This window comes from Mustela lutreola, chromosome 10 (assembly GCF_030435805.1).
Source record: "Mustela lutreola isolate mMusLut2 chromosome 10, mMusLut2.pri, whole genome shotgun sequence".
NCBI classification, from domain to species: Eukaryota; Metazoa; Chordata; class Mammalia; order Carnivora; family Mustelidae; genus Mustela; species Mustela lutreola.
Window position 1 is genome coordinate 33,702,944 of NC_081299.1, and position 19,533 is coordinate 33,722,476.

The window sequence follows — 19,533 nt, forward strand, 5'->3', positions numbered from 1 at the left end:
TGGACCCAGGATCCAGTTCCTGAGGTGGCACCTAAGGGGTCTTCATCATTCTGTCTCTAGTAACACACAGGACTCTCTCCCCTCACTACTGCCTGGCTCTGGCACCAGGCCCTCAGCTCCAGGAGCTGCTGCCCCTCTCCTGTTACCATGTGAAAGGATGCTGTCGCCCATCTGACAGGGAGATCCCTTCATGCAGTGGAATCAGGCCCCCAAGTGCTTGGCTGTTTACAGGGACCTTCGCAGTTTACGCGTCACCGATGGATCACAAAGTATTTCCCTGCCTTTTGTTGCACTTGATTCTCCTGGAACCCTGAGAAGTAGGACAGGCTGTGATTATCATGCCCACTTCACAGCTGAATTAAGGGGTCACATGTGGAGATCCAGGGCCAGGGAGCTCCCCCGTGCAGTGACCCAGAGGCCTTTTGGCATCACAAATGCCAAGCCTGGGGCCTGGGGGATAGTTGGGCCCCGTGAGCACAGCAGAGTGCCACAGTCCTGTCCTTTCCCGACCTCACACCCTCCCTGACTTGTCCCCAGCACCTATCAGGCACCTGCAGTCTGAGCTACAGCCCACGACACAGGGCACGGCCCCCGAAACAGGAGCTGGAAAGAAGGGCCGCTGTTGTGAGCGCCGCCCAGGCCTGAGCTCTGCTCCATGGGTGTTTTCCTCACTAAAGTGACATGACATACTGTTACAGAGCCTCTTGGGAATTTGAACTTGAGGCCCAGGGTGGGCGCAGAGGACTGGAGACAAACTCAGGGAGAGTGGAAGTCAAGTCAGCAGCAGGCGGTGTCACCAGAGCAGCAAGGGGAGGCTCATCTCCAAGTGGGGCTCAGAGTCACTTCCAGGTCTTGAAAGGAGCTGGTGGCCCACACGCTTGGCCAAGCCCAGACAGGGTGCCGCGGAGACCTCCGGTGCTCCGCTCATCCCCATGGCCTAAACATGTAAGCCGCCATCCCTTTGCCGTTGAGGACAGCCTGACCACATCCACACTCTCCCCCAGAGTGCAATCTCCTCGCACACCCTCTGGACACCTGAGCTGAGACTACAGGGCCTGAGCAGAGGTGCCTGCATCTGGCTGCAGTGGGGGGAGCCCTCTGGCCCTGGCAGATGGGACACAGAGCCAAGCGCGGAGCAGACTCTGGGGGGGCCTAAAGGCTGCTGTCCCCGACCCCGCTGGCTGGACGGCCCAGCTCTGACCAGAAGAGCGTGTCCTCCCACTCGCCCCATCTCTCTACTGGGTCTGCAGGAGGGCATGCAGGCAGTGCGTGGTCAGAGTTTCCCTTTGGCCCGAGCACACGGGCCCGTCTCAGGAGCAGCGCTGACTCCTGCTGACTCCTGGACCCCTCCAGTCTCCCACACCCACCCTGTGACATGGTAAGGTGAATTCTTCTTTCAGTCTGGTGGAGAAGTGACTCTTCAGAGAGGTCCAGAGACTGGTCGCACAGCAGGTTAGGGTTTGGGAGAGCAGAGGACAGAAGCTAGGGGACCAGTCCTGGACTGTTTACCCCGCCACCCCCTCCCAGGCCGGGCCTACACTGTAAAAGCAGATCAGCGAGCGGTTGTTGACTTTTTTGGTCTGAGGACCTCTGATTGTAAATATTAGAGGACCTCAAAGAGCTTCTGTTGGCGTAGGTTTTATCCATCAGTATTAACCATATTAGACGTTGAGAAAAGTTTTAGATATTGAAATTTTCAAATAATTTAAAAATCTATTACATATTAAATAGCATTTTTAAAAGAAAAATAATTATGTTTTCTAAAACAGAAACATCTCGTGAGGCGAGTGGCATTGTTTTACATTTTCACAAATCTCTTTAATTGGGGCCTTGATAGAAGATTGTTGGATTCTCATGTCTGCTTCTACATTTGGTGTATTGCAATATCACACTTCGTGGAGTGTCTGGAAAACTCCGCTGTATATTCATAAGAGAGCTAGAGTGAAAAAGGCAAATGACTTCTTAGTGTCATGAAAATAGTTTCAACCTTGTGGACCCTCTGAAAGGGTCTTGGGGACAGTCATGGTCCCTAGAGGATCATGCCTGGGGGATCACTGTGATAATGGTTTTTCCCAGTCTCTCTGCAGCCCCTCCACACCCAGCCCAGGTCCCAGCACCTGCCTTTGCCCCTTCTCCAACTTCTGTGTCTACATGAGGCAGCCTGATCCAGTGGGAAGGCTGTGCACCAGACCTGGTTAGTTCCTGCCACGTCACTCACAGGCCATGTGACCTTGGGCTTTGGGGAAGCCACTTACTGTTCCTCAGCTTGTTTCATCGTTCTTGTGTGGGCCTGGATACTGCCTCCTAGGCAGGTGTCATCAGGGTCGATGAGGGAGCGATCACTGTTTGTCTCTTGACATACTTCCCTCTCCTGCAACAGGCAGAGAGGGGAGAGGGGCAGGGTGGACAGCACGGGACTCAGGGCCCCCCATCGGCTCATCGCTCCTGCGGATGAGGCCATGGTAGAAGATGGGGCCTGAGCACAGCCTCAGAGGAGGCCCCTGTTTGGACCGCATAGCAGCCCTGCACTGGGCATTTGGAGACTATGTGTCTGGCCCTTTGGGCTTGTAGCCCTGACCAGGTGAGGGGGAGGCCCTGGCCTCTGGCTCTCACCAGTCAGTTTGGGGGGAAGCTTAGTAGTCACTCACTTTTTTATCTGGGTTGAATGGGCTCTGCGGGGCATCTGTCACTGGGTTGTGAGTTCTCCCCAAGTCCCCCGGTGGGGCTGGGCTGGTGTGTCTGCTTGAAGGAGACCTGGCCTGGTGGTGGCCTACACAAGCCTTTCCTTTAGCCCCTACTGTGTGCTTAACTTGGTTTGTTTTGGTAAGTGCTTTGTTTTTAAATCGTGCCCACCTGGGACGCTGGGGTGCCCCTGAGGAGTGGAGTTGCTCCCTTTTTTGTTCCCTTTCCCCTCATTGACCTCAGCCAGCGCGGTCTGCAGGAGCCCTGGCTCCATCTTCCTGATCCCGGTTACCTCTGGCCCCACGACCTCAGCCTCATCCCCCACCCTTGCCTGCCTCCAAGCAGTGCCTGTGACCCGGGGGACACCGCTTCACCTGCACTCAGCCTGGCTCAGCCTGGCGCTTGCGCACCTGTCACCTGTGTCGGTCTAACTCAGGCCTCGATTTCTCCGTGTATTTAAGGCCCTTTCTCATGTTTTATTTGATCTGATTTGGCTTTTTGTGGCTTTCCTTCCTTTTGTACTAATGCTTCTCTCTGATCTTATTTGCATTCAAATTACCTCGCCAGGTGGTTCACCAATCAGAGGTAAGAATGCTGTCCGTGCATCTCGCCACGCCACGCCACGCCACTGCCGTCACCACCACTCCATCCCGTCCAGTCCGTCACCTCCCCCATCCCCATCCTGACCTCTCCAGCCTCCTCATCTCCAGCTCCAGTCCCCTCAGCACCACCGGCCACCACACACCTCCACTCTCGGTCATTCCCTCCTGTGGACTCATCCATTGCAAGTCTGGACTGTAGAAAAACTCCACTGAGCCCTGCCTTGGGGATGGCAAGCCCTGCTTCCCCAGCCTTTCAGGCCAACCCCACAGAAGGGACCCTGTCCGCTCCCATGGGGAAGCCAAGTGCTGAGCCCCAAGCCCAGCCACACAGACGGAGAGTCTTCCCAGGAGGTGGGGCAGTGTGACCGGGCCTCGCCTTTCCTCCCAAGAAGCCCCTATTTCTTGGGGCCCTCAATGATTGCTTGACTTCCCTTAACATCCTAGCCCTAGAGCAGGGTGAGGACTGCCCATACATCCCTGTGGCCCAGCATACACGAGGAGGAGCATTCAGAAGACTCCAGTGTAGGTGTTGCAGTGACACAGGGAATAACCAGGGTCCACCGTGACTAGCTCAGACACCCTGCCCGCCCTGGCTGATTTCATACCCCAGAGTCCTGTGGCCCCAGGCTTCAGAAAGCACACTCTGGACACTCAAAGATCCGGGTGCAAGTTTGACTCGCTGGCGTGGCCTTCAGAGAAGCAATCCCTCTCTCAGAAGTCTGCTTCCTCCTCTTTAAATAAGGGCCAGGGCCCACCTCACTAGTCACGAGGTTTAGAGGAGGGGATGAGGGTCCGGGCAGCATCTGGCTCGGAGCAGGCCCACTGGAAGACAGTTGCTTCTGGACTGATCGTATTCACCTCATTTCTTCATGCCTCTCTCAGCATCCTTGAGCACATCTAGTCCCTCAGTTCAGGGCCAGGGTGGTCTCAGGGCTTAGAGGAGCCGCTGCCTCCCTGCAGGGTATCTGGTCTGTTACCCTCAAGGAGGGACTCACCCTCCAGACCCCCCACCCATCCTGTCAGCCTGCACTAGCTCTTTGTGTCCCCACCACTGGGTTGTGGTGTTGGTTCCACATGTTGGGGTTTCTGTGTGGATCCAGGCTCAGGGGCTGTGTTGGGTCCCCCACCAGGTCCAATTCTCTGCAACAGGGGAGCCTCCTCCCCCGGGAGGGGTCTACTCCACCACTTGTCCCTGCCTGTGGCGTTGGCCACCAGGTCTCCCCTCCCTCCCCAGCTGAGCTGACCTAGTGCAACACCCCCCCACACACACACCAGCCAGAGGCCCAACCCCACTTGCTTGAAGGAACATTTTCTGTAACAACGTCCATCCATCCCATACACGTGACCTGTTGGGTGCCCATCGGGGCTGTTCTTGCAGAAGATGGATATTTGGCCTGCGCCCTGGGCCCTCATGCTCCCGGATGGCCGGTGGGGAGGGCTGAAACCAGGACTACAGAGCAAGCCAGCCCTTTGTCCTGCATCGAGGTTAAGCCTTGGCAGGCCCCTCCTCTACCCCCAGGCCCCAGCCCCCTGTGTGTTCAGGGCCCCTCCTGCTGCCCTGGGTCTGGGTGCGGAAGAGGGGTGTCAGGCAGTGAAGGGGCTGCAGCTGGGACCCATGGTGCACCTCCCCTGGGGCGTGGACCATGAGAGTGTGACTTGGAACTCTTCCTATGGCTTTTATCCAGGCCAGTCCAGTGGGGTCCAACAGGTTCTGTCTCTGTCCTTTGTGGGTGTGGTGAGCGTCAGCCAGTCTGAGGCCTAGGAAGGGGCTGTTAGGGTCACTCTGGCTGTTCTGTGCAGGTGGCGGTTTTCTGTCAGGCCATGTGCTGTGGGGTGATTCAATGTCCGTTGGACTGTCCTGTGTGGGTTTGATTGTCTGTCGGCTTGTTCCAGGGAGGGGGTATTGCTTGTGGCTCGGGGTGTTACTGTCTTAGATGGCTTGCCTGGTGTGCTCTCAAGAACAGTGTTTTCAGGTGTTTATTGCCAGGGCTGGGGGTGGCCAGGTCAAGTGGTTTCACCCCCCGAACCCCCTGCTGCCTTGGGCTCCCCTACCTGGATCTGCCGGAGGGTCCTTTTCAGCTGCCCACCGCCCCCCCCCCCCAGTCCTGGCTCCTGTCTGTCCGTCTGCGGCCAGAGCAGCCCCTCAGGGCACTGGCCCGAGTGGGAGCTGCAGCCTCCATTAGCCTCCTTAATTATGCAGCAGCCGCGGTGGGTCGAAGCACTTTAGCAGGACCAGGCTGAGGAGAGGAGCCGGAATGGGCGGCGCCCGAGGGATAGGGGTGGGCGCTGTAAGCGGAGGCTGCCAGATACCAGCCCCCCAGAGCAAGCTCCTTCCTTCCTGGGCAGCCGATTCCCAGTGAGCCCCATCGTGTGCTCGCGGCTCCCAGGCCAGCGGGGATCCAGGCTGCGCCCCCTCCACGCCTGGCTCCACGTTGCCTGGCAGGGCCGGTAGGTCTGGGAGCACGTATGGGCATGCTTACTGGCCAGTGGGCTCCAGGATGGGGAGTCCAGGACTGGACACTCCATGGAGCTGGAGGGGGATGGGATGGAGACCCTGGCCCAGCCAACAAGCTCTACGAAACTGCAGGGGTTAGGACAGGCAGTTTGTGCTCCCGATTGCAACGCCTGCTTCCAGCCAAGAGGCCGGGGGCTCATCAGGGAGAGCTTCCTGGAGGCAACACTGGTGCCCAGGTGTGGCCCCAACATCTTCAGCCTCTGGTCAACACAAGCCCAAATGCCGTCGAGACCCCTCCCCACAATCCAGGCCTAATCTCTGTTGCTGTGTCCCCGCAGGTGCCTTGCAGATTGAGAGCAGCGAGGAGTCGGACCAAGGCAAGTACGAGTGTGTGGCGACCAACTCTGCAGGCACTCGCTACTCGGCCCCCGCCAACCTGTATGTGCGAGGTAAGGACGAGGGCAGCACCCAGCCCTGTCTCCATGGAGCTGAACTGGCCCTGCTGGGCATGCCGTCTGGAGCCCTCAGTGGAGGCAGTGGGGGCTGCCCTCTGCCCAGGCTCTCCTTTCCCCGCCTCTCTCTGCCGCAGGAAGGACAGCCAGGACTGCTCCCACTGGGCAGACTCCCGATGTCCGCCGCTACTTTGCCTTCCTTCCCCGCAGGCCCTGTGGGACACAGCAGCTCTTGGGAGCATTTGTATCTCTTATAGGTCCTGCCCCGTGGGCCCAGAGCCCCATGGGAGTCTAGAGCCTTCCAAGCTGACTTTTCACTGTGTGTGTGTGTGTATGCGCGCGCACGCACACACAAGCGAACACACTTGTTTGTATGTAAACATGGGCAGACCTCCCTGGCATTCCTCAAGTCTGCCCACCCCAGCAAGGGGGGTACTCCAGGCCAAGTGAGCCTGCCCTCTGGCCAGGTCTGTGCAGAGCCTTCCTGGAGGAGGAGGCAGCTGTGCTCTGTCACCAGCCAGGATTCTTATAGGGAAGGCCAGTCCGAGACTGCTGTGAGCCCCTACAGGTGAGCACCTACCATGCTTCAGGTGTTTCTTCCTGAGACTTGGAGGATCCTGTGTCTTCACAAGTCCAGGGACCCACCAGAGAGGGCCTGGGGGCTGTTTTGGAGTGTCTAGCGTCTGCTAGGCTCACGGCCCAAGAGAGACCAAAGCTGGCCACTCACCCCTTCCTGAGAACATGCTGGGTCTTGTGTGCACAGTGCATGGGAGGGGCCCAGAGCCCCTCCTACCCCCACATCCCTGTCACTTAGCCCTCCTGCACAGATGGACTTCATTACGAGTGAAACTGTCTCCTCTCAGGGGATTTGAAGAGGAAAGTGGACGCAGCTTTTTTGCAGCGATGACTTCATCACGCTGAGTGCTTAGTGTAGCTTCTCGAGGGGACCGTCTGCCTCTCCAGCCAGCAGTGTCCACTGCCTGTTCTGCTCTTTAGGGCCACCTGGTCAGACAGGGTGGAGAGAATTAGGCATCAACGATGTAGTTGGTGAGGAACTGCTCCGTGTCAGGGCACAGGTTCCCAAGAGGCCAAGGCTGCCAGCCCCTTGGGTGATGGGCAAATTGTGTCTCAGAGACCAGGGGTGACACTTCATTGGAGTTGGGGGTGTAGGGTGGGAGGCTCCCACTGGCCCTCTTGTGAAGTATCCTGCCCATCCAGGCTCGCCTAAGTGGCCCCAGGGCCTATCTTAAGGAACAGCGTCAGAGCAGAGTCCGGGGGAGGGGAGCCTGAGAGCCCCGCCCCCACAGATGGCCAAGATGAGGGGAACTGTGATGTGCACAGCCTTCCCCCCACTGCTCCAGGCAGAGCTTCTGACAGGCACACGGGGCTGACAAGTCCTATCCTAGAGAGGAGCCATCGGGACAGCCCTTCTCAAAGACCTGCCTCCTTACCCCTGGACCGTTCCAGGTTCCTGTGGACCCTGACGTCCCCGGGGCCAGTCCTAAGTCTCTGTGCCTGAGACCTGCCTGATAGCCAGGCTCTACTTGTGCCTGTCCCTGCCCTGTTTTGTCCAGAGCGACTTGCCAGGAGCTTCACATGCCCTGTCCCGTAGCCCCAGGACAGGCCTTACTAATGAGACTTGGAGACACCTAGAAAGCTAGTTGCTAGGAATTTTGCCTCTGGTGTCCCCACCGCTCCTCATCGCAGTCCTGGCAAAGCCCGTGCGTTCCACCCCCAGCGGTGCTCAGGGCCCATTAGCCCCAGCAACTTTTGAGACCGCCTCTCCCCTGCTGGCCACCGGCTCTGTCCCGAAGGCTGCTTGTGAGTGGACCAACTGTGGTGAAGTCCCCCAGTGCCTGCCCACCTGCTGCCCTCAGAGCAGCTTCCAGAGCAGGCAGGTGCCTGTTGCCCTCCAGTGGGCACCAGCTGTCAGGAGCCTCAATATCCAGGCCCCTGTGGCCTCCAGCCCTGGTTTCTCAGCCTCAGCACCATTGACCCTTGGGTCTTGATGACTCTTAGTTATGTGGGGCTCTCCTGGGGGTCGTGTGATGTGTAGCGGCTCCTCTGGTCTCCCGATGGCAGCAGCGCCCCTGGACATGAGAACCCACAACATCGCCATCCCTTGCCTGGTGTCACCTGGGAGGCTCTCTCCCCACCCTCACATTGGGAACCGGTGCTCTAGATGGACAGCCTCCCACCAGCATTCATCTCTCTCCATCTCCCTCTTCTCTCACTGTGTTCACTGGGCTCAAGGCCACATCTCCTCCTGGGATTGTCTTCAGTTTCTCACATCCTTCCTCTGTCCCCCCTGCAACTGCCACATGTAACAGGACAGCGCGTGTGACGCTCCCAGCACCGTGGCGGGCGCACGGGAAGCACGTGGGGGCCAGTGACTGCTGCTGCTGGCAGGACAGCCGTTGGGGGATACGCCATCCAGTTACATCTGCCTTTGTTCGGTTGCCCACAGCTCCACCCGCAGTCCAGCAGGCCCAGGCAGGCTGGGCGGACCAGCTTCTCTGTGTCACCATTCATCTCCCTCTCCGCGTGACTCACCCTCTCCTTCCCTCCACAGCGTCTCTCTCCTCCCGCTCTCAGGACACAGAGCTGCCAGGGGCCAGGGTGTGGCCATGCCCCACCTGCCCCCAACCGACCCTCTTCGCTGCAGGGAGCTGGCCGCTGGCCACAGCTGTCTCTAAATGGGGCGGTGTCTCCACAGCCTTTCTCCACATAGGTGCCCAGACCAGCTCTTCACGCTGGTGCCGTGCAGTGTGGGGCTTCCTCAAGGTGGTGGGAATCTAGCCGCCCGTGTGCCTTGGTGGGTTTGCGGGCTGCAGGGGCCCCGACCCTACAGCCCAGCTCACTGGGTCTGTCAAGCCGTGGGGTGTGTGTGAGGCATGGGGGCCCACCTGTGCTCCCTTTCCAGCCCTCCCTGTCCCGCCCTTGGCATCCTGGCACCTGCCAGTGGGACCCAGCCCAGTCCACCGTGTCCTCCATGAGTCCTGAGTCTTTCGTGAGCTGCGTGGTCCGCGTGCACGTGCGTGTGCGTGGGGCACAAGAGTCTTGTCTCGTGTCCGTGCTGTGTGGGCAGATGAAGGTTGGCCTGTTTTTACTCTCTCTGTGTTTCTCCTTGTCTTTTTTTTATTCCCTCCTCATCCTCATCGCACTCTGCCATCAACCCAAACTCTCATCTCTCAGATCAGCGAGAAGGTTGGTCCTTTTCACTTCTTATCCATCTACAGTCCGCCCATCGATGGGATGCTCCTGTCAGTAGGGACCGGCGGGCTCGGTCAGCTCCCTCGGGCTCGCTCCAGCCAGGCCTGCCCGCCAGTCAGGCTCTGCTCTGCATTGTTTGGGCCGGCAGGCCTGCAGGACTAGGGGTGGGTGGGCAGGCCCCCTGCCCTGCATGCCTCTGCTGCTTGGGTCCCTGATGTGCCACGTGTCTGCATGTCCCCTTAGCTGGGCTCCTCTGCCGGCGCGGTCAGGCGGGCATGGTGCATGACATGACATGGTACTCCGCCGTTACGCCTGGGCTGGGCCAGCTGTCTGTTCCCGGTGGGGCTCAACCTTGAGAGCGGTAGTGCGTCACACGTGCCTGTGGGGCCTTCCTCCACATCCTGGTCCCCTAAACTCCGCCTTTGCCTGAGCTTACCTGCAGCTGCTGGGAAGATGAAGGGAAAAGCCTGATCTAGATTGAGCTCATACCTCAAGGTCCTGCAGCATAGGACAAGAGTCCCACAGCTCTGCCCTGACCTTGAGGTCCCCACCAAGCTCAATGGGGTGGCCAGCCCCAGTCTGCCTCATGAAGCTTGGTGTCCATGGCGCAACTGGGTGGCATTACCTTAGGCATGAAGGAAATCTACATTCTTGTCTGTTACCTCCCTAAGCGGAGCCAAGCAAAGATCTGCCCACCTGCGCAACCCCCCCCCCCCCCAGCCAGTTCTTGTTTCTTCAGGCCTGTGCTGGGTGCTGAGCGTCACATTCAGGGAGCTCATACCAGACTGGACCGTTGATTGCAACTTGGGCCCAACATGGGAGCCCAGAGGATGTCCCAGCTGGGAAGGGCCCCCAGAGACCCTGCTCTAGCTCAGTTCTCAGCCCCACCCTCAGAGCCAGACTGCAACCCCTAGTCTTGGGGCTGGCAGCCGGGGCCAGCGGTCATTCCTGTATCACATGGTCCAAGTGGTCAGAAGAGACGCACCTGTCCACTGGACTTTAGGCTGAGCCCCAGGGAGCAGACTTCGCCACCTGCTCCTCTCTGCATCATATCTCCGTGGCTTGGGTTTCCTCCAGAAGGGGGAAGGGAGCCAGTCGGGGGGAGGGCTGTGGCCTTAGCTCGGGTATCAGCCCTGAGCATCCATCCATACGCACTCCTGTGCTCTGGGGCATTTCGGTTATACCATTTCGCTGACCAGGCGGATCTGCTGGGGCGCTCAGAAAGCAGTCATCAGCAGAGACAGCCCAGCCCTCAGCCACCTCCCCCTGCCCCCCTTCCCCCACCACCCTGATCCCTTCCTCTTCTCCCCCTCTTTGGTCCCACCAAAAATAAAGCACGTACACAAATATTTAACGGGAAGGAAGAAATGAGTTTCTAAATATTCCAGGGGGATTTGCCGGGCTGGTAATTTGTTTGGCGCTGATAATTACATCTTACATTTTTCCAGCTTTACTTAAAACTGTGTGCCGAGTGCGCCGGCATTTAATTACTGCTCTGCGGCAGCCACAAGGTTATTTATTAAAGAGTTATTTTATCTTGATACAGTGGATCCTGCCCCTCATCCCCTCCTTAATGTTGTGTTATTTTCATCAGAGAAATTCCTGCGAGCGAATGCAGATTGCTGGGCCTCCCTCCCCCTGCGATCAGGCTGTCACTCCACTGAATGCTGATGCCTCCCGGCGCCACAACGCCCTATTATACGGGCTTGTCAGCGCAAATAATTAGACTTAAAAGTTACAGCTGAAATATAATCCAGAAATGGCAGAGCCCTGTTTTAGAAATTGTCTATAAAACGTCAGCACTGAGGATACATGGAGAACGGTAGTAGACCAGCATTGCTGAAGCCCAAGATGAGACCTTAAGTGCGTTTTTCCCTGGCCCTGGATCTTTCTTCCCTGCTGTTGCTTCTGGCAATAGACCGGGTCCAGGGCAAGTTCTGCCCCTTTCAGAGGCCTGGTGTCTGGGACAGCGGGAGGGGTGGCGGTGGGGCTGCTGTGGGGAGGTGGCAGCCACACCCGGCTGTTGGGATGGGGGTGACTGTCCAGGCAGGTCTGGGATGCAGGGCCCCACCGGCACTCAGGATCTCCTGCCCCCACCCTCCCTCTGTAGACCTACTCTAACCTCACTCATACTGCAGGGAGTGTGAGCCTGAGCTGCAGGAGATCTCACTCCAGAATGCCTCGCCTGTGCCTGGAGCCTAGTGTTCTAGCAAATGCGTCTGGGGTGCCGTCCCCAGCAGTCTCCAGGCTGGGAGCCCCTAAAGGTGGCTTCTGACTGCTCAAACTCATCCTTCGCTCCCGGGGTTCTCTCTCCTACCTGCGTGTAGGAGAGGAAACATAAAACTAAAAACAAAGCTATTCCCAGCGTTTGTTCTGAAAGGCCTCCGTTTCCAGGCCATGGAACAGAAAACTTTACCCTCCCGGGACCACTTGGGGTACGGTCCTATCAGCTTTCTACACTGCTTAGCTTGGGACCCGAGGTTTATTGGCCAAGAACCTACTTCCTTTCCCTGGGGCTCTTTGTTTTTCTGTCCAGGTACTAATCAGGCCCCAAGATTCTGCCACTGACCAGGGTCAAACTTGCAGCCATGACCTTTCCTGGCACAGGCTCTCTAAGCCCCATCCTTCTGCCTGCTGGAGAATATCTTCTGCCAGCCTTGGCTACCCAGAAGCCCAGGAGCTTCTCCATAGAGCCTCATGTGTGTCTTTTTTCCATCCCATCAGCCAGGCCTCAAAAGGGCGTGAGCTTTTCATCCCACTGACGCCCTCCTGATAATACATGAACTCAGGCATGTTACTTAAAAGTATCAGTCTTTAAAAGTCTGTTCCCTTGCCTATAGTCTGGAGGTGATGGGATCTATAGCAAGGAAACCTTCCTCACATGGTAGGAGCTCAGGAGTGGTTTCCCTTCGCTGAGCCTGTTCTGATGCCCATGAACGAAGAGCTCACAGGCCACCCCTGGCTGAGATTAAAGACCTGATCGGTTAAGGCTGTGCCCCTGTGCCTTTGTGCTCCAGCCAGGGCTATGCTGGACCCCTCCCTTCATTGGCAGGCCTGGGCCTGGTCAGTAGACAGACTTGCCTGCCTGGGCTTCTCCTCCCATGACCCGCCAGCCCACGCCCAGCTCCAGAGCTCGAGGATGGCACCCAGCACGAGGCTGGGTGATGTTAGTGTCCATGCCTCCTGGTCTCACTCTTGTGCCATCTGAGGGATGCTCAAAGGGTGCTCTTTGTCATGGGTCCCTCCTGCCAGCCATACCCAGTATCTACCTGTTGTCTGCCATGCAGATGTCTCTACGGATAACATGCTGTCATTGTTCCGGGACTCCCAGCATTGGGCCGAGTGACAGAAACTGACTTAATCAGCTTAAGCAAAACAAGCAGATTCTTGTCTTACCAAACTAAAATCTGTAGAAGTAGATTTGGCATCAGGCAGGGCTGGATCCAGATATTTAAACAGTTTGATCAGGCTTTTGGGTTTGTCTCTTAGCTCTGCTCTCCACAATTGACGTCTTTGTTCTCAAGCGTGTTCTCCCTTGTGTTATGAAAGGTGGCTCTCAGTTCCTCTAAGGCTCTAAGGTTGGCTGCTGTGGTATAGAGAGAAAGTTGTTCTCGTGGTTTTTGCCAAAGTCCAAAGGCTGTATCTTGCTAGCCGGATCTGGGTCACATGCCCCACATAACAAGAATGGCGGGGAGAGGTTCCCCTAAAGAAAATGAGGAGGCCAGTTCTACAAGGTAGAACACCAGGTGTCCGCCTGGGTGGCTCAGTTGGTTAAGCAGCTGCCTTCGGCTCAGGTCATGATCCCAGCGTCCTGGGATCGAGTCCCACATCGGGCTCCTTGCTCAGCAGGGAGCCTGCTTCTCCCTCTGCCTCTGCCTGCCATTCTGTCTGCCTGTGCTTGCTCTCTCCCCCTCTCTCTCTCTGATAAATAAATAAAATTAAAAAAAAAAAAAAAAAGAACACCAGGTGTCCATGAGACACACTGGGACCCCAGTGGGCACAGAGGGAACTCGGCCCATGATGCCAGGAACAGATGGCTTGCTTGGTGGTTCTGTCCAGAGGCCTCGGACTAAGGCAGTGTGGGACCCAGTTGAGGTGGGAGCCAAGTGGGGGGTCCAGTCGTGCAGCCTGTGGACTCACTGAGGGTATCAGGCAAGGGTTTTTAACAGACAGCTGATGTGAACAGACTGGAGCTAGCTGTTAGTGGAGGACCGGTCCTGGAAGAAAGCAGTGAATACAGCAGTGCCACGGAAGAGGGAGGTGGAAGAGGCACTGGTGGGAGCAGTAGCCTCTGGGTCTGAAGAGAAGTTAGTGGGTTTGAAAGATACCTTGGGTTAACGGGACCTGGATGTCTAGTCTCCGGGCCACAGCCTGACCACCCTGTGCAGGGAGGTCAGAGGTTGGACCGGGTGGCTTCTGGAGTTACTTCCAGCTCTACTTTGGTGGGCTGAGGCTGTCCGAGCAGCAGAGTCTGGAACCTACAGTGGAAGTGCCCCTGTTGTGATGGCACGGGTCCTCTGCATGCCAGGCTCCCCAGCGTGGGTCCTCGGAGACCTACACGCACTCTCAGCAGTGCCTTTCGGTTGCGTAGCCTCACTGCCTGCCTCCCACTGCCCTGTCTGTAGGGGTGCCCGTGGAGGACACACCTCGGCCACGGTCCCCCAGCTGCATGACCCGTCAGCACGCCCAGCATGCCTGCCCACTGCTAGGTTGCACCTGACTGCCCTCCCTCTGCATGTTCCAAATGTTTGTGTCAAGCTTGCAACTTTGAGGGGGGTTCCAGGCTGCACGCTGGCCTAGGAAGCTCAGCACGGCTTCTGGCCTGGGACGTCCAAGGCCAGAGGTCCTGGCCAGGTACAGCCAGCCTCCCCCTTGAGACCTTCGTTCATTGGCACAGAAAGCCATCTGTTCGGCGCCCTCATCATGTTACTGCCATCGTCATGCCCATCCTGCCCACGGACCACATCCCTGGCCCGCCCTGGTCCCTTGCCCTGCCCAGCCCCTTCCAGGAGGCGGCCCTTTCCCTTGGATTCCCAGCCTGTGCCCTGAGCATGGCTGAGATCATCTCTTCCCTCTGGTTGTGGCTTGGTCATGGAGGCAATGACTCCAGAGAAGGTGGCCACGCCCCTCCCGGCCAGCCCCTCTGCCCTGCCCCAGGTCCACTCTGAGGTCCTCCACCCTCCAGTGCCTGGACTTCTCTCACTGGTGCCCCAGTTAGCCCTTCAGGAGACCCATGGCGGGTGGGGGGCAACACTGGAAGATGACCTGGAATGTGGCCCTGATGAGCCCTCAATGTAGACCTGAGACCTGAACCTTGCAGAGTCCCTGTGTGACCCTGGGCAGACAGCAGGACTTTGCTGGACCTCAGTTTCCTAGGCTGTAAAACGGGAGCTTGTTTATGGAATCTCTCGTGTTCCAGTCTCTGAGCGTGGGGGCTACTCCTAGCCCAAAAGTGGAATGGGAGGGTGTAAGCCGGGGCCAGGGACTCTGCCCCACCTGCCTCTGAGGTGGGTCTGGCTCTGACGAGGGGGGCTTCCTGGATGAGGGGCCCCTGCCCTTGCATCCTCTTGAGTGTCTTGCCCGGCCGGTGAGTGCCTCTCTCCCTCCTCCCGCAGTGCGCCGTGTGGCTCCTCGTTTCTCCATCCCTCCCAGCAGCCAGGAGGTGATGCCGGGTGGCAGCGTGAACCTGACCTGTGTCGCGGTGGGCGCGCCCATGCCCTACGTGAAGTGGATGATGGGGGCCGAGGAGCTCACCAAGGAGGATGAGATGCCGGTGGGCCGCAACGTGCTGGAGCTGAGCAACGTCGTGCGCTCTGCCAACTACACCTGTGTGGCCATCTCCTCGCTGGGCATGATCGAGGCCACGGCCCAGGTTACCGTGAAAGGTGAGTACCACATGTGAACCGGCTGGGGCCTGGGGCCTGCCCCATCGCAGAGGGCAACAGGAGGTTGGTCCCAGCATCCGCGGCAGGGGCATATGGCCGTTGTGGGGATGCTTGGGGTCGAGGGGTCACTGTCCTCTCCTGAGTGCCCCCTGGAGTCCCACCAGCCCTCAGTGGCAGAGAGAGGGGTTTCTCTGATTTTTGGTGTTCGTAATAATAGCCAACAGGTACTGAGGTCCTGGGGGCAGTTACTGTGGTGGCAAGCACAGATCACCCTGTTCATTCTGTGTTACCCTGGGAGGTAGGCATTCTTGTTCCCCTTGTACAGAGGAGGAAACTGAGGCACAGGGTCATGTGGGAGTGAATGACAGAGCAGGGACTTGGACCCTGATGCCGCAGCACGGCCCCCTAGCCACCACACGCCACACCCTCAGGCTCACCAGCCCCCTGACAAGGATGCGGTGAAAGAGTAGCCAAGGAGACGTGGGCTCTCTGCCTGAGCCCTTGGGACGGGCACGCACACCCCTCCAGACTCACTGCTTCCACTACCCCCTCAGAGCCATCCTCTGTTCTGCAGCTAGAATGGTCTCTTGAAAATATAAAGCAGGATCTCACCACTCTGAAAGAAATGGCCCTCCAGTGACTTAGTTCTGTGCACCCTCTCCATGCTGGTCCTCTTCCTGCCCAGGTCTCGGCTCTGTGAGGCCTTCATGGGTTTTCTCTGGCTCAGCACCCTCTCTCCACTGGCCTTTCATGTCCCAGAGTCATGATTATGGACTCGGCGCTTTCCACTTGCCCTAGAACGTAAACTCCACGAGAGCAGGGCTGTGACCCAGCTGTGTGACCCTGTGTCCTCAGCCCCAGTGCAGTGCCCAACACCCAGTAGGCACTTGGTAATTATTTGTTGAGTGGTTGGCTGTAGATCTGGGACTGCTCCATGTTCCATCTGAGCCAACTCATAGGGGTGTTGGGTCAGCAGCCTCATCACTCTTTCTAAAATCCAGGCTGTTCTTTTGGGCACCTCTCTCACAGGCACCAGCCCCAGTTACAGGTGAGTGGCCACAGGTGAGCATAGGCAACCCCCAGAGGCAGACCTGCGCCTTCCAGACTGTGTGCCTCCCACCTGCACGAGACGTGGTCAGGCCACACCACCTCTGGGTCTGTTGTTGGGTGTGGAGGGATTCCAGTGAGTTCTGGAAACAGTGCAGGCAGACACTAGATGACTGAAGGCCCCTGGGCGCACTGGCAAGTGTCACCCTTCTCCGCTAGGTGGGGCCCCTAGAGGTCACCTTGAGCTTTCCAGGCCATTCTTCAAGGTGGACTACAGGGGTTGACCACACTCTGGATAATACCAAAGGCAGGGTTGGTTTCTGGGGTCATGACCTCAGGCAGCTCTGAGCCTCCCACTTTGTTCCTAGCTCTGCCGAAACCTCCGATTGACCTTGTGGTGACAGAGACCACCGCCACCAGTGTCACCCTGACCTGGGACTCTGGGAACTCGGAGCCTGTGTCCTACTACGGCATCCAGTACCGCGCGGCAGGCACAGAGGGGCCCTTCCAGGAGGTGGACGGCGTGGCCACCACCCGCTACAGCATCGGTGGCCTCAGCCCCTTCTCAGAGTACGCCTTCCGCGTGCTGGCGGTGAACAGCATTGGCCGGGGACCGCCCAGCGAGGCAGTGCGGGCCCGCACGGGGGAGCAGGCGCCCTCCAGCCCCCCACGCCGAGTGCAGGCCCGCATGCTGAGCGCCAGCACCATGCTGGTACAGTGGGAGCCACCCGAGGAGCCCAACGGCCTGGTGCGGGGCTACCGCGTCTACTACACCCCTGACTCCCGCCGCCCGCTGAGCGCCTGGCACAAGCACAACACAGATGCGGGGCTCCTCACCACCGTGGGCAGCCTGCTGCCTGGTATCACCTACAGCCTGCGCGTGCTGGCCTTCACTGCTGTGGGCGACGGCCCCCCCAGCCCCACCATCCAGGTCAAGACACAGCAGGGAGGTAGGCGTGGGCAGCACGCCAGCTGGGCATCAGCAGCGGGGGCCGGGGAGGTCAAGCCTGTGGCAGGGGCCCCTGCCCTCCAGCCAGGGATCTGGGGGCCTGCGTTCCACATGTGTGTGGTCGCTGGGGATGCAGTACAGGGGTCCAGGGGCGTCTTCCCCTGCCTCCTTTCTCTGGGCACCCCTGCCATTGAGGGGAACAGGTGAGGCTCACAGCGCGTGGCATGGGGGTGTTGCAGTGCCTGCCCAACCGGCGGACTTCCAGGCAGAGGCAGAATCGGACACCAGGATCCAGCTGTCATGGCTGCTGCCCCCGCAGGAGCGGATCATCAAGTATGAGCTGGTATACTGGGCAGCAGACGATGAAGGCCAGCAGGTGAGTGCTGGGTGGGGACAAGAGAGGGAGGAGGGCTGCTCTGTCCATGGGGGGCTCACGCACACCGGCTTTCTGGATTCTCCAGTTGTACGGACACAGGACCCCTGCCTCCTCCCTGGGGCCCTGGGGCTCACGTGGCCCATATGATCCACAGTCTTTGTCACGCCTGTGCTGGGGGCAGGGTCCCCAGGTCTGTCCTTGGGTCTCTTGGGGCCTGTGGCTTACGTGGCAATGGCAGGGCCCTCAAATTCCCCACCAGAGGCCCTTGTATCAGGCGTTCATGGTCGTGTAGTCGGTGAGGTATCTGTGGCATGGGCTGCGCCAAATCCCCTGTGTGGTCCAGGTGGCCTTGTGACCTGGAGCCAGCCCTGGAGCCACAGTGGGTCCAGAGGGGTCAGCTACAGCCCGTGCTGGGTAACAGCATCTGAGGGACCTTTGGGGTCCGAGCAGTCAGTGAGTGCTCCCTGCTCTTCCAGCACAAGGTGACCTTCGACCCCACCTCCTCCTACACTCTAGAGGACCTGAAGCCTGACACACTGTACCACTTCCAGCTGGCTGCCCGTTCCGAGATGGGGGTGGGCGTCTTCACCCCCACCATTGAGGCCCGCACAGCACAGTCCAGTAAGTGTCTCCAGAGGCCACTGCCTGCTACAGCTGGGCTGGGACACAGACACACACAGGCTTCCCCCTTGACCAGGGGGGTGGTCTGGTCTGCTGGGCCCCGGACCAGACTCCAGTCTGGGCTCTGGGTCTGGACCCTGAGAGAGGGACAGGTAAGTTCCCGCCAGTCTGCATCCAGGCAGCTGCTGCCCGCGCTTCTCCCCACCCGACTTCTGCCCCTCCCCACCCCCGGCCCCTATCCCCGCCAGCCAGGTAAGTTCTGTGTCTGTGACTCATCCACCTCCCGCCGCGCCCCCCCCATCTGCGCTGGTCACACTAGCTGACTGGGCCATTCGCAGTGGTAGGACGGCCACGCTGGCCACGTCTCGGACACGTCCCCGCTTTGGCAGTTGTCCTCCCTCTCCATATCCCCACATCTCATCTCCCTTATCACCTGCATTCCCTGCCTCATGACCACCATGAGAGGAGCATGTGAGCTCGTCATCTTACGCTGAGCCAGCCACACGTAGGGACATGTCTGTGAGAATGAGCCTGTGTGACTGAGAATGTCTACGTGCCTGCCTTGGGACCACACGGCCTTCCGTGCGGGAGACAGTCTGCGAGACCGTTTGCGTGACAGCCTGCGGCTCTGACCATGTTGACCATGGTCTTTTGTACCTGAGACGAATGCTGTGAGGCCGTGTGGGCCCCGTCTGACCACGTGGCTGTGCTATACCTGTAGGAGCACGTGTCTGGTGTGCCCCAGTGACTGAATGGCCATGAGGCTCCATGTCTTCACAGTGGGGGCCACAGATGTGTGGCTGGATAGGACCAGGGCACTGAGACAGGTAGCACATGTGACAGGCTTCAACACAGCAATGTCTGTGAGGCGGCTCAGGTGACATGGGACTGTGTGTGAATGTGCCAGTGATGTCGGGTGGCCACGTGTGACCTTGTGTGGACGGATTCATCCTACCAGCACCTGCGGGGGCCCTTGCACAGCGCGGCATGACAGCATGACCCGGACATGGCCTCTGCCTGCAGGGATGCTCATCTGGTGGGGCATATAGGTGTTAGACCTGCAATTACCCAAATGAGCTTTTAATTACATTCGTGTGAACTGCTGTGGAGGAGACAGACAGTGGAGCGGTGACGGGATGGGAGCTTCATCTGGTCTGAGGGGGCCGAGTGACATGGGCCCCAGGCAGGAGGTCAGCAGGTGCAAAGGCCCTAAAAGGGGAAGGCACTTAGCTGAGGTCAGGGACGAGCAGG

The 19,533-nt window shown here is 58.7% G+C and overlaps 1 protein-coding gene across 11 annotated transcripts in view; it reads left to right on the forward strand.

Annotated features, from left to right (window-relative positions):
- PTPRF (protein tyrosine phosphatase receptor type F) overlaps positions 1–19,533 on the forward strand; it is an 86,892-nt gene that overhangs the window by 40,048 nt on the left and 27,311 nt on the right. For all 11 annotated transcript variants that reach the window (XM_059137968.1, XM_059137970.1, XM_059137975.1 and 8 more), the window contains exons 7-11: positions 6,078–6,188; positions 15,020–15,289; positions 16,705–17,286; positions 17,525–17,661; positions 18,138–18,282. In XM_059137968.1, the coding sequence (XP_058993951.1) occupies positions 6,078–6,188; positions 15,020–15,289; positions 16,705–17,286; positions 17,525–17,661; positions 18,138–18,282 (1,245 nt within the window). The remainder of the gene's footprint in view (positions 1–6,077; positions 6,189–15,019; positions 15,290–16,704; positions 17,287–17,524; positions 17,662–18,137; positions 18,283–19,533) is intronic.